We start from the raw sequence: 15,002 nt of genomic DNA on the forward strand, positions 1-15,002 counted from the left end.
TGGACAATCCACTAAGGAATGAAGCCCATTGCCCATATAACACTTCATGCCCCGACCCTTCAGATTTATCTACCTTTCGCCACTTCTTGCAGAAGTCAAAATGCCCCTGCTAAGCTGTTACATGTTCCAGAGCAAACCCCAATTTGCATGGCACATTTGCAAGTATTTCCACCACATTTTTTGTCTGCCAGGAACCAATTACTTCCATCTTTTAGGACAAAACCCAGGCTTCAGCACACTGCCTGAGAAATTGTATCAGTCTGAGGTACCGAGGTCAGTCCTCTTCCCTGCAGGATGGGAAGGGACCAAGCCCTCAGCACACCACCCATATTAACACTCTTCCACACGCAGAGGGAACACCAACATGACCACGCACGCGCAGCAGCACGGCCTCTGGCTGCCTTCCCATGCCTAATTCCCCAGCTCCAGTGCTGTGAAGTTGTATTGGGCTATACACAAATCCATAAAAATAAGGTGAAGAGGATTTGTTTCTTCTGTTTAATAGAAAAACTTCTGGAAACATGGCTCAACTGCCATTTTTCTCTTCATCTGGCAAGAAGCTGAGAACCCTACCTTTCCTACTTAACCAGAGGACAAGACAGGAACTTGACTGCTAAATGCAAGGCAAATGTTTAAACACAGAGCTTTCAGTAGGTTTTCCCAGCAGAGAAACAACATAGCGTCACTGCTTCTGGGAGATCCTTGCCTTCCTTGTGCTCTCTGTAAGCCTTTTACTTTAACACAGTAACTTAAAATTAATGTAATCTATAAAACCACCCGTGCAACCTCTTTTAAAGAACACGTTTTGTAGAAAATTGCACACATTTTTACCAAGAAAGTTGACCACATATAAAGCAGTATCAAAATAGCGAAGTTGAACTTGGAATATTCAGCATAAGGTTCCCAGTATCCGCAAGTGTCATGCGCTCCCCATCAGTTACCTAGCCAACTGATTTTCAAAACACATTCCTGACACATCCTCACTTCACTAGAGTACAGAGAGAGTCATACCTCCACACAGTCATACCTCCAACTTACCTGCTTTAGATCTTTTTCCCTCTCAACTCTATACTGATTCTGATCACTTGATTTTCTATTGCATGTACTAAGAGAAATAAGGGCCTTTCCAAGTGTCTGTTCATATACAATTCCTCCCTTTACATGTGGAAGTCCAGCAATTTATCACCAAAAATACGTTCATTACACTTTATCTTCTATGTATCCAAGCCCACACAGGTAACAAGTGAAATTAACTGGTTTCTCCCAAGCATTTTACTCTAGGAAATTCAGTAGTCCATATCTCAATGTGTAACTTAATTGTACTTCAATTTCAATTCAGCATTGCAACATTTATTCCCATGTCAGAGGTATCTTCCTCATTTCCAGCTTAAAATGAAGAAACAACAATTCAAAACAACTTTTTATTTGCTCTGGATATCACAAACAACGTACATCAAAAGCTTCAACATCACTGTCAATTTACTGTCACAATCCATCTTGCTGACCCTACTTGAAATTGTTTAACAAGACAAAGGGAGATGAAAGCTTCCATTTTAATAGCTCTTTTGCCATCTCTTCCTTGAGAACAAGCCTAGTCTCATTAGTCTAATTTTGCAGCTCTGCTACAAGATATCATTGTAATATGATGATACCAATTTCCTGGTGTAGTGGTAAGTAAGGTTTCCTTTAATGCCGTCAACACAAATAACAGTAAGGGGAAAACATGGGAAGAACACAGCATGCTGCAGCAATCCTAGTTTCATGCAAATGAACACACACTGGGGGGGTTAAACTGTGCTCTCACTTAAAGCTGCTCAGAGTAAATCAACTGACTTGAGAAATTTTTAAAGAAAACAATACTCCAACACATGTCCATCTTCAGTGTTTACTACAGATTGCACTGAGATACTAAGTTTACAAATACAGAGATATTAAATACTATATATGAAGTTAACAGTAGTATTCCAGAGAATAAGCATTGACTTCAGAAACAACTGCTGCTTCTCTGGCTTTAAGCGTTTTGCAGCCCAAGATAACCAATCTGATGTTAAGCTCAAAACCAAAGAAAATGACTACAAATACTTCTGTCACATGCAATACATTTCTTTACAAGAAGGTCTAACACTTTTCCCTGAAAAAAAAGCCAACTTCATTTTATTTGAGTTTTGAAACAATTCCTGTACTGTGAAATATGCACTAATAATTGGCCATCCATAACGAACCTTGCAAAGGAAGGCTTTACGATCACTCATCCCTTTCTCAATACGACAAATCACTGAGATTTTTAAAAACTCCAAACAATCTCCCTACACACACTTGCAAAAAAGAGATATTTGGATTGGTCTTTGTTTTTACAGGCAGCACTTCTCCAAAGTAACAGCTTTAAGCTCTTGGAAATTAATTAATAAAGAAAACCATATACATTTTAAAGGCACCAAAATATTTCAAAATTTATTTCCAGGTAATAGAGATTGCAAGCCCTTGCTACAATGTGTATTTATTTATTATTTTTTTAAATTGGGAAAAAAAATCAAAACCGTTTTCTTAAACTGATTTAAGTAAAAGCTAAGTAAACATTTCGAGACATTCTAGTTTCTTTGCAGAGATGATTCAAAGTTAAATAGCAGATCTGTGCTCATATAGGAATAAAGGCTTTTTCTTTGTTTTAAAAGTATTTTTGGGAAAATACACTTATGCGCTGTGTGACACTAGAAATTAAAACTGACAGAAGCCTCACACTATTTTTAAACTTGAAGATTTACAGCTTAAAGGATGCGTCTCATCAATTTCACAAACAAAAACCCTCAAATAAAACCGAAGTTATTGAAAGCACTGAAGTTATCGATATAAGAACCTACCTGTCATCTGGGATTTCAGATGCTTCTGTAAGCGACAGTAGTAAGACTAAGAGAAACAAAGATACTTACATTGCATTTACTTTATCTTCTGGGCCTTGAACTTGGCCTGTTACTGTTCCTTGACTGGTATTTTTAACCCAGCCAACCACTCCTAGCTTCCTAGCTTCCTCTTCCGTGTACTGATTCGAAAAATAATGAGACAATAATCAGTGCCAGCACATACACTACATGCATACCATGTAAACCGTGTTAAACCTCACTTCCATTTTCATAGCCTTAAGACTGAGACTTAAGAGAAACAAGAATCCATAGATTATGCTCATACTCAGACATTAAAACATTCCTGTCAGCTCTGCAGTTGCAGCAGAAGCAACCAGCTTTTGAACAAGAATTAGATTTCACATATACAAAAATACATGAGTTAATTCCCATGTTGGTTTACATTAACGCTTTTCTGCAAAAATAATAATAAAAAAAACACAAAACACCACAAACTATATATATGATGGCTTCTTACCCTGCTCATAATAAAGCCATCCTGCTGCTTGCTGTATCAGTTGAATATGCACAGAAATCTTCTGATACTGTGAGTTTTTTCATTCAGAGATCAGCCAAAAACTTGCTCTCCTTGTTTAAGGAATTTTTAAACACTTTTAATCAAAGAACTCTACTAATCCATCACCACCACCTTTTACTTAGTTTTCTCTAGCTTCTGTCACTGCTCATTTGCCTCTTCAACAGTTGGTGTCTAAGCCCTTTAAGCTTGTTGCATGCACAAACAGAAGTGTTTCCTCATGTTTCATTCTAAAACCTTTCCACCTGACTTTTACCCCTTAAATTCTAAGGATCTTCTGCTGAATTACTAGCAAAGCAAATTATAGCAGCAAATGTACGGAACTTACAAATCCTGTTTTCTGAACCTTCTTATTTTTTATGTACACACAATATGTATCTGCATAGTTTTCATTTGTGCCTGAACCCTGAAATGGCATGAAACAGAAAGTATTTTACAGGAAACCATTGAAGTTTTATTCTCTGCAGGGAATAAAAACAGCTAATACTAATATTAAACAGCTAATATTTTCATTCACCTCAAATTTATTGAGATTAAAAGGTGCTTCCTCCATTTTCCTTCATGTATGTTCAGAGATGAGATGTAGCCCATGTTCTCTTTAGACATTTGTTCTAAATGCTAACAGCCAAACTTCAGCTCAATAATAATTACACTTCAAAAGAGAAAACAGATCTGGGGGTAATCTAGGCAATGAAAAGGTGTTGCTACCTATGAAGAGTACTTTTCAAGTTGATTATGAGCACTTTTTCCCTAAGAAGTTACCCAAAAGCATCAGAATGCAGCCTATCATATGATCTGCAAATACACACTTTCCACTTGATAAAGGAATATTAAAGACATACTATACTGTAAACCTCCATCCTTCTCTATTTTGAGCTATTTCACAATACATAAATTACGCATAAAAACTTTTAGGTCTAAAACACAGCTCACTAGGTTCACACAACACTTTTGAAACATGTTTCTTGATTTCTGTCAAGCAGAAGAATTACCTGCTACAAATTCAGAGCTGGTGGAGAACTCTGGCTGGGTCACGAGCCCCAGCAACTGTATCACAGGAAACATAAGCTTCCTTAAGCACTTGTACTGTAATTACCGGTAGGAATGTAAACTGGAATGCATTGGCTTCAGAAACTAACATCCAGAACTTACCTCTCTAAACATTAGTATGTTCTAATGCTCACCTTTGTATCACAATCCAAATACAATCTTTAGAAATTACACTAATATAAACAACACATTAATAAGCTTTTAAAAATATTTTACTATAAGAGATGAACAAAAAATTTTTCCCCTTAAATCTGCTTGCAATACTTAACAGTCTAACCTAGAACTCCATCCATCGGTTGATTACGTTTATAGTCTGCAAATCTGCTGCTGCTGTATTTTTAGCCCTGGAAATACTATACTTTGAAGTAGGCTTTGAAGTAGAACTGGTAAATCAGATGTTGCCTTACCATCCTGAAACAAACACCTAGAGAAGAAAGAAAAATAGCAAGGTCAAAAAAGAGTAAGGTTATCTTATAAAAGACTATTTCAAAAAAATTTCACTTCACAAATTTATTGTAAACTGTATACATGTCATCTGTGGTCTATCGGCAAGGAAACTGCAGAGCTCTGTGACATTGTAACTCTGGGCCAACTGCAGAAGACGGCTAGGAGACGACCTCGACCAAGCGGTTATTTCCGTTAAAGCGGCTAGAGGAACTCCCTAACGAAGACGGGAATAGCCTTTGACCCTTTAATATTCACTTCAGTTTCGCTGCCAACCCGAGGGGGGAACCACCCCCGTCCCTCTGCGAGCACGGAGCCGCGCTGACAGGAGTAGTTCGACAGCACAGCCCTCGCCCCCGGGCGCTGACAGCCGCCTCCCCTCAGGGGGCCGCGATCCCCCACACGACTCGATCGCCTCAGCCCCGCCCGGCCCCGCGCATGCGCAAAGTGCCACCGCCCAGCGCCCCTCACCTTGCACCCGCCCGAACACTTCGTAATCCACCGACTTGAGCACGCCCGAGGCCTTCCCCAGGGTAGACATGGCGGCCGCCGAGCAGTGCGGGCCGCCCGGACGGCAGCGCGCGAGGCTCAAGCTGCCCCAGAAAGCGCCCGCCCCGCTCCGGGCGGGAAGAACCCACGGGCGCCTGAGGGGAGGCGCAGCCCCGTCACCGCCGGGGGTCACCGCTACACCCGAGATCACCCGAGATGGGTCAGGAACGCCTTGCGGGAATCAGCGAGGCTCCCTCTCCCTGTGCCGGGCCGGCGCGGTTGGAGTTTCCACACAGCTGAGCCTCCCAGCTCGAGCACCCTGCACACAGGTAACCTGCCTTTGCCTTTTTCAGGGGTTTACGCAAATCGTTCAAACGACACAATTTGTCACAGGTGAACTGAGGTAATTTTGACCAAGATGGTAAGTCAAGTAGTTGAGAGCTAAAAGCCACCAAATAGAGAGAGCGAAATACCACCAAAATAGAAAGTTTGTCTTGGGTGTTGTCCCTCCCTAGTGGGGCTGTGGGACTGACCTGTCTCCCAGCTCTTAAAGCTTTCAGACAAAACATTAAAAGTTTTTCCTTCCCAGTTTTACCCCATGTGCGGCAAACACCAAGGCCAGGGAGAGGCTGGACTCCAGCTGGAGCACCAGGACTTGGAGACAGAAAATTTACCTCAGGTAATATGTTCAAACCTACACAATGATGTATATTAGTGCTCACATTTTCCTTTACAAACCTTTCCAAAACATTTTTAATGTAGATGTAACATGCAAAGATATAAACCAGGAACTGATCGTTTAGTAGGTACAGTCTCCAACTAGATGCCATGGATTTTTCTGGCATGTCACATGGTTTTCTACTCTGTGTTTGCTTTTTCTTAAAAGAAAAAGTATCTTCAGGCTAAATATTGCATTAGAAACAACATTTAATTATCCTTGGTTAGAAGATGAACTCAGTCTAGAGTTTTTAGTCATCTGCTGCCATCTATCAACACTGAAGAGCAAGACAGGTCAAAAATAAAATATTAGCCTATTTACAATATAAAACATTGCAACTTAAGCCTTGAAACTAGAGCTTGTTCAGGTACTGATTACTGGAATCTGCAGAGAGCAAACTGTAATGGCAACTTTGGTTTTTAATCAAGGGAATGACTCTTACCTTTCAAGTAAGTTTTCTTGATGTGACTCAGGTAGGTTTCCTCTCATCAGCGCTGGGTCATCCTCAATATGGAAATCCATTCCTGTCACAGTCCTTGAGAACTTCTGGCCCAGAGGTATATCTGCTGCCCTCTAATTTTCTTTGTCAGTTGATTTTTTTTATCAGTTAAAGCCAGTTTAGGATTTTTCTGATTTGCTATAAGAATATCTTGCCATTCATTCACTAAATGACACCAACATTCTCATTATTTCATAACAGACACCTGAAAAACTCCAGAGATACCATGAAACCCTTTATGTTTTTACAGTCCAAAAAGTCAGTATCAGTAATCAAACAGTATTCAAGTACACTAATTAGTAAGAGAACTTTAGCATGCACTATCTTAAAGTATAGACAGTCTGTATGAAGTCAATGAAGTTTTGTATTTTTGCCATCCCTCTGCCAGCTGTAGTGATGTTGGCTTAAGAATCAGCTGATTGCACTTCCTACAGCTACTTGCAAGAAATGCTAGATATCTACATACGTTATAGCACAAGATACATTCCTTAGTTACACTGCAGAGAAATGCAAATGATTATGAACACTTCTTCCAACGAACAAACTTCTGTACTGCTAGGATGAACAAAAAATACAGTGCCATAACATCTGTAGATCGCTCCAGCAATGAAATAGACTCTTCTAAACTTCTGCCAGCTTAGCTATTACCATGTGTTGTATTTGGCTTGCTACTCAGTAAATAAAGGTGACCTTTTTATTACTAAAACAAAGCTGCAACAATCACAATTAATACATGAAAGAGAAATTCCAGGCTGCAGTGAATTCCATGGATGACCATTATGCTGCCAGTTTACCCAGGCCTTTTGTTTGCTCACAGCAGCTGCTATTATACAGTTTGTCTTTTATTTCTCCCTACTAATTTCACAGTAAGCTTTCTTTTCTGACTATTACACGTTCTTGTTAATTTAAATTCACATCAGCCAGCTTTTATCTCTTTCAGAAGACATTGTTTTATATTCATCGGTCTTTTTGCTTCATGTGTATAGATTGAATTTCACTTACAGCACAGTGTTCTCTAGGAACAATTATTCATGGACCTTAGGCTTTTATAGAAGGGATTTATTGTGAAAGCCACCTAGGAAGTTGCTTTACTTGGCAGAAGTTTTGCATTAGGTAAAACACTGTTGTAGAGAAGACTAATTTCATCATTCAGTCACATATCTGTACTCTGAACAAGAGTTTGAAGAACACCCCTAAATACTAGCTCTAAGCACAGTATAGATTTCCCACTATCCTGTTTTTGGCCATAATGTACAGGAAAGGATGAGGAATTGTTCCAGAAAGTACTGGAAGGGTACAACAAAGAGCCCTAAAGCTAGAACTAGAGACTCGCATGCCCATGAGGTAGGATGGGTTCAGCCCTGAGCTTAAATAGGGCTTCAGGACCAAGGGGCAGAGGGGATATGGTTGGCTCAGGTGAGCCTGGTCAGGACAATCAGAGCTATGGGCCCTCTGGGCCCTGATACTGAGCACCATCAATTGCAATGCTTATAATAAAAGGATCTTTTACTTAAATAAGTTTCATTTTAGTTGATAAAGATATTTCGGAAGTTGTAGCTTTGTTATTTATGCTTATACTGAGTAGAAAACCTTTACAAACCTATTTTTCTTTGAGTACCCATTTCTTCTGCTTTCTCTCTGTATGGCTGTCACTTCACCATATACATTCGATGTTTTCCACTCCCAAAATTACTGTCTTTCATGTTTATGCAGATGTTCTATCAGGTACATGACCTCCAATATTGCTGTCTTAATTTATTCCTTAACCTCTAGCTATGCTCCTGTTTTTTCACCATTTTTTATTTATTATGGTTCCTTCTCAGACCTGTCAATTCATGATTGAATTTCTGCTCTCAGCTTTCTCAGAGTATCTTCACAATCTACAAACAATTAACATTCCTCACTTCAGAGTTCTTCCCTCTCTCTGCCACCCACTTATTAGCTGAAGTATTTATCTATTGTTTTCTCTGTGTTTTTTTTTTTTTTTAGCATTTATGCTACCCTTTTTCATCAGTGTTTATCTAAAGTCCAAACCTGACTCACTTACAAATGGTCCCCAGCAGATTCTGATGAGTGGTTTCCCAAAGGATAGCAAAGGCTCTGTATAAAAGAAGCTGCTGCGCCTACTCCCTCTTGTGGCTTAGAAAGCAGTAAGTACTCAGAGAGAAAGAGTAGAAACTATATAAGTTCAATTATTTATCTTTTATAATTTTTGCTTGTTCTCTATTAAGCATAGTATATACAACTCCTACTTTAAAACACTATTATTTGTATTTGTTTTTTCAAATAAAGGCTACATTTTTCTTTTCAGTAGTTTTCTCTTTTTTTTTCAGTTATTCTTTTATCATGTTTTCTCCAAAACTATATTTACTCTTACAACTTAATTTAAAATAAACTTTAAATTTATTAAAATTGCAATTTAATTTAAAATAAAACTAATAAGACTTCTGATTTTGCAGACTCTGCTTCAAGTTGTACAAAACTCTTTAGGGTCTCTATTTATGGTTTAGTTAGATGTATTTAAGTCTCCCAAGGTGTAATATAGGACATTTAGGAAGTAAGAGATAGTCTTAACTTCTACTTTCCTTTTTCTGTGGATCACTGACTGTCAGCTGTTGTCTTCTAGGGGAAAGGATAGTCTCTTAAACACTAGGATTAGATTTCAAAGTCTGAAGGACAAGATAGGCCTCTGGGAGTTTGTAAAGAGCTTTTGTCTGTACTGTGTAGGATGTATAAATAACACTATGCTGGGCTACTAAAGAAAAATTTAAATATATAAAAACTAATAATATCTTTTATTTTCTAAGCAGTAGCTCAAGACAGGGAAGTGTTCCTAGCTTGTAAAGGTTTTGGTAATGCCATTACTACTAGTTTCTAGTCAGCTTTTTTAGAGGAAGCTAAAAATGAAGTATAATGCATGTAAAAATATGAAGCGGCTTAGGCTTTGTGTACCTGTTCTTGTTGTCATCTTCAGCGACGCAGTTCCCAGTATAGTAGCATTTTCACTGAGAAGAAAAACTACGCTTGTGCAAGGCTTAAGCTCTCAGCATGAGCTGATGACATATCTTGAGTATTTCTGCATTCAAATAAATATTCTCAACTATAACTTTTTCTATATGCTGTCTTCCTTTCTCCGTGGAGAGTGGAAAAGTAGGAAAAGCATAGAAGAAGGACTTCTGTCAAGAGAAAGCATCCAGATGGAAAATTAACATGCCTAAAGAACAAAGGAGTGCTAGGCAAAAATGTGTAACACTCTTAATTTTGAAATAAAACCATATAATAGAAAACAGCTTACCATAAGCAAACAAAAGGTACCTTGTGCTTTTAAATTGTAAAACTCAAAATTTGGGTGTATAAATCTTAGAAAATTTTTGAGGCTGACTGCAGAATACCCCTAGCACAGTCAGGTGCCCTGGTTACAGCACTTGTCTCCTGATCTATTGGAAATGTGAAGACCCAAAGCAGCAGTCAGATCTGGGTGGGGGGACCCCACACCTGTGCAGAGGCCCACTTAGGCGAGCAGAGTGCTGTGCAGAATAAGGGTCATGCCTGCGCAGATCAAGTTACAGGACTGCAGCCAAACTTTGTCTTAAATTTGGGACCTAATGGAACATAAATTTGTCCCCCTTATGCTCTAAAATCATGGACTACTTACATAAGCTATAGGATGATAGATACAGAACGGTGCACCCGTTATTTTAGTGTGGCTAGACTACTTAGGGCAATTTTTTTGTTACTGTGCTTGTTCCAAATAGTTACTGTGAGATCCTATGTATAGTGCAGTGTCACACAACAAGTTGTATGGAAGGTTTTTTGCTTTGTTAGTTGCCTTTTATTCACTACATCCTGATTCTATCTAGGGCATGAAGACTTATCAGCAGTTTTCTTTTAAACTTTTTTTTTTAAATTATAGCAATAGTTCCCAAAGTAATTGTTTGTGATTCAACTCACAGCTTGTTAACTTGTTGACATTATATACAGATGTAAATATTTAATAAAACTAAACTTATGTTCAGTTTTCAATATTTTTTCGTTGTTATGTCACTATGTCCTTAGTTTAACATTCCTTTATGTAAAGATCTAAGGCAATAAACTACTAAACCTCCACCAACAAAATCACAGGCAGAAAGTTCAGATTTCTCAGTTTCAATTAAGCTTTGAAAAGTATTTTTGCTGCTATAGGAAATGAAAGAATCCTCAGGTAAGTCAGTTCAAGTTAATAGTAATAAAAATCCTGATCTGAAAACCTAGTAGGGAACTTAAATGCTTAGTATGAGGATATCAGCTGTCAAGACTTTTTAAATCACAAAGTGTTAGTAAATAAAACATGAGAACATGAACTGGTATTTCCTGTAGCAAAAAATCTTTGACAGGTGTGACTGAAGCTATACTATTGAACTCTAAAGCATAAAAATCAGAGAGTGATATTTGGGGTTAGGTCTGTTAGTCTTTTGCTACAGTAATATATCAAAGAAGTCTCAACTTGGTGGTCAAGACTAAACACAAACTCACCTACTGTAATGCCTACAAGCATTTAAATTCATTGGGTATAATTTCAGAAGGTAATTATAACTTGAATTTAGAAGCAGCATATAAACCAAGGAGTAATGTAACTATAATATTTTAATTTTGTGAATCAAAGACTTAGGAGCTTTATGGAAATTAGGTTAGATTGTAAACTAACAAACATACAAAAGCAACATTATTCTGGAAAATTTTATTCTGTGTGCAAAAAAAAACATTAATATATAACAACCTGGCAAGCCCCTCTTTTGGTATTGTCTTTGGGACCTCTATTCTACCTGGATTAGTACTTAACTTAAAATGTTACGCTTCCCGAGGTTTTACTGAACATCAGTGGGATCGAAAAAGGAAGTGGGAAGGGACAGGGACTAGTAGTAGATGGTGAGCCCAGGCCGTCCTCTTATGTTTGGAAGAGTCACGTTAGGAGTCTTAGTCTCATGGTTTGATAGCAGAGCAGAAGGAGGTTTGTCTGATGTTTGATTAATGAAATATCCATGCACAGGAAGCACATTAAAATTTAAAGAAAAGTGATTGAGATGCTGCCAGTGGTTATATTTTCTCTTCTTATGCAACACAGTGAGGAGGAAGAGATGTGGTCATTTAAAGCAGTTCTTTATTCCTGTTGAATAAAGCGAAGTTTAAACATCACCCTTCCCACAGCCATTAGAACAATGATGTCAGATTTTTGTGGAGGATTTAGGGCTCTATAAAAGAACTAAGAAAGCACGAAAAAGTGTGGGTTGGTAAAGAAACAGTGTATAATGGAGGTGGGTTGACAGCTATTACATTTTGCAGTACTGTGAAACTATTTGATTCATTCTCATTAACTGCATTAGCCCACTATTTGTTCTCAAAAGCAACAAAGAGAAGGCCTAATTAGTATTTCAGAATCTTGAAAAGTATTGGTGCAGCCAGTGTCATCAGATATTTCAGTCAAGTCTTGCTGGATTGATTATAACTTGGATATGGGTAATTGTGTTATTTCAGAATCTGCTTGCCAGTTCCAATCATGTGAGGGGACTATGTTTTGAAGACATGAGCTTGTAACAGATTTGGTGAAGATCAGCATCTGGTTGAAGGAAAATGCTTCTGAAAGGTGGGCTGAAGCTCTACAAACATCTCATAGTATAGATGGTGCAGGTGGGACCTGGCATTTGCCAAAGGTAGCAAAACAGGAACTCTAAATTGGGTTTGTCTGAACTCTTTTCTCTGAGTTAAACAGTTTTTATGCATAGCTAGAAAGGTCACTGTTGTGGGGCCTAGTTTTCCATCGATTCTCATACTGCCCTGATGGCATCTTCCCCATCCAACCGAGTAGACGTATTTGTAGTTTTGATAAAATGGGAGGAATTATCATGATTTTTGTAGCAAGAATTAATGCTTGAAATCTATTTGAATCCTTTTGAGAAGTCAGTGGTTATGTGGAAAAGGATGGATCAGCTTGATACAGTGTTGATAGATTTTCAAGAAGCTTCTGACAAAATTCTCTGGTTAAGTAAGCTTTTATAAGGTTAAAGTATTTTGGTGGACTAATAACTGAAGGAGCAGTCACAAGAGGAAGGAATAAGTGGAAAACATTCACCGTAGAGAAACTGTTACTGAAAAAGTTAACAAGGAAATTCAGCAAGGAATAGTGACTGGATAGCTGGCTAATGGTGTTAGATTACTTTGGGTAGTAAATGTGCCACTGCAAAGAATTACAGAAGTATCTCTTTATGTTAAATGAGTGGGCATTTAGAAGTCAGATTAAATTGTGTTATTAAATGAAGTATTGTGCAGAGTGGAAGTACATGAACCAGTGCAAATAGTGGTGGTTTCTGGAGTTACTGCAAGCAGTTTTATGAGCAGATCAGTGTAATGCTCAGGGGCTGGCAAGAAAGCCCCTTATGGGAAGAACGTTTAAAAAAAAAAAGTGTTAACAGAGCATAACAAAAAAGAGCCGTATGCTGCTGTGCAAACCCTGGCTGTGCCAAATATCCTGTTCTAGCCATTCCTCACCTCAAAGAAACAACAGGAAAGGCAACAGACAAAATCAGTTAGGATGATCCAAAGCCTGGAATGGCATCATATGAAGACGGACTAAAACTAGTATTCTCTTGGGTCATCTTGAGACAGAAGAGCATCTGTCTGTCCAGCAGGGGATGTCACACAGGTCTGTATAGTCATAAATGGTGAATTGGTGTCATTTCTCATCTGTGAGAACTCATGGGCATTAGAAAACTACTGGGTGACAAATTTATGCCAAACAAAAGGAAACGTTCCATACAGTTCATATATTGGAAACTGTCTGCAGAGCATTATGATGCCAAAGCATAATGAGCCTTAAAAAGCAGATGAATAACGGGATGAAAAACCTATTTAGCGCTATTAAACACAATGACACAGCCTGTGACTCAGGATGTCTGTCTTCTGCAAGCTGAAGAAAATAGAGAACATACAGAGGGGAAGTAAAATTGTATGCATGCCCAGTTCTTAGTCTTTAGTTTTTAGTCTCGTCACAGGAAGCTGTTCATGCAGATTGCTGCTGCAATGACTGACTGAGGTCAGTCTTAAAGACACTAAAAGCTTTCCTGGAAAAAGAGTTGTTTGTGTGGGCTGGAGAAAGAAAATGTCAGGGAGCCTGGGAATCCAGTGAAAAAAGAAGAGGTGAGCATGTAAGTTTAAAAAAATCAAAATAAAATTAAGGAGCTAGAAGGAGGTAATGCACAAAGTAACCTTGACAGTGCCACCTGCTCCTGGAGACCTGAGGATGCTGCCCTGTGGTTTGTGCAGCAGCATGATAGCATTAGAAACCCAGGGATGAGTTTCAGCTGGCATAGCCTTTCTCGTAGCCTACAGCTCAAGGGCTGAAGCTGATGTGATGCAGAGGTGTTATGCTGGGCTCCTAAAGCACAAGCTGTTGTCAGCTCTGAAAGTGACTGTGACTTGGTAAGACCTGTGGCACCCCTGACACCACCCCAAATTCCCTTTCCTTCCAGCTTCCCATTTCAAAATGCCTGCTTTTCAGAGATGTTCACTTGCTGGGGACAAACAGTGACTCTGAGCCAATTTCTCTTAATTTTGGAGCCTGTCAGGCCTCCTGCTGGTACTGTGCCAGCTGCTGATGACCAGTCCCTTACTCCATGCAGAGAGGTCTGGAATCTCTAAGGACAGCCATTTTTCCAATCATGTCTCATCAGACCTTTGGGTCAGCAGATTAATTCATGGCATGGTTATAGGATTTTAGTGTGCATTTGGCAAAGCCAAGAAAGCATGAATCAGATTCTGCATTCGTCTGCTGCAGTGTTAAAAGGAAAACACATGGGTGTTGCAGATAGTGTTATCAGTATATGCCTGAGGAAATAACAGTTAACGCCTACCGCATTGTCCTGCCGAGCTCTCTTTTGAGATTACAAGGTATCTTTGCTCTTTTTGTTCAAGACAGATTCTCGTCTTTCTCACTTTTGGTTTTTCAGCCGCCTTAGTTCTTTCACCCAGTTCTTGGTACTTTGCCCAGCAGAAGGGCAGCTTCTGGTTTCATGCTAAATATGGCTCAGTTTTCTACCAGGCTTAGCCTTTAAGTTACAACACAGAAATGTGGCAAAAGCAACTTTTCTTTCTCCCTGGAGCTTCTCTGAGTTTACAGTCCTATTGTGTTCCTTAATTAGAACATTCCTTCTATCCTAACTAGCCTTTCTTGACAGTTAAATTTCCAAGGTTGTTATGAAGTGTTAACTCATACATTGTTTCAGCTTGATTTCTTCTCAGTGGGACACCTGACACAATAACCCCCCCCACCACCACCAATTTACAGTTTCGTGAATCCCAGTTGTAGTCAGGGTGACCTGCATTGCTGTAGTCCTGCCC

At 39.0% G+C, this 15,002-nt stretch overlaps 2 protein-coding genes across 11 annotated transcripts in view; one reads left to right on the forward strand and one right to left on the reverse strand.

Annotated features, from left to right (window-relative positions):
* The window catches only part of ACYP2 (acylphosphatase 2), a 38,108-nt gene extending 32,395 nt beyond the window's left edge, over window positions 1–5,713 (reverse strand). For 2 of the 10 annotated variants that reach the window (XR_005819038.1, XM_040554077.1), the window contains exons 1-3: window positions 5,398–5,713; window positions 4,890–4,906; window positions 2,928–3,037 (exon numbers count right to left, since the gene is read on the reverse strand). Coding sequence is in view for 8 of the 10 variants with exons in the window: in XM_040554077.1 (XP_040410011.1) it covers window positions 2,928–3,037; window positions 4,890–4,906; window positions 5,398–5,467 (197 nt within the window). In the remaining 2 variants the exon portion in view is untranslated. The other 8 variants (XR_005819037.1, XM_040554075.1, XM_040554078.1 and 5 more) reach the window with 7 other exon arrangements.
* A 6,520-nt stretch (window positions 5,714–12,233) lies between these two features.
* PSME4 (proteasome activator subunit 4) overlaps window positions 12,234–15,002 on the forward strand; it is a 70,770-nt gene continuing 68,001 nt past the window's right edge. Inside the window, exon 1 of the mRNA XM_040554082.1 lies at window positions 12,234–12,252. The gene's annotated coding sequence lies outside the window, so the exon portion shown is untranslated. The remainder of the gene's footprint in view (window positions 12,253–15,002) is intronic.

This window comes from Cygnus olor, chromosome 3, assembly GCF_009769625.2.
Source record: "Cygnus olor isolate bCygOlo1 chromosome 3, bCygOlo1.pri.v2, whole genome shotgun sequence".
NCBI lineage: Eukaryota > Metazoa > Chordata > Aves > Anseriformes > Anatidae > Cygnus > Cygnus olor.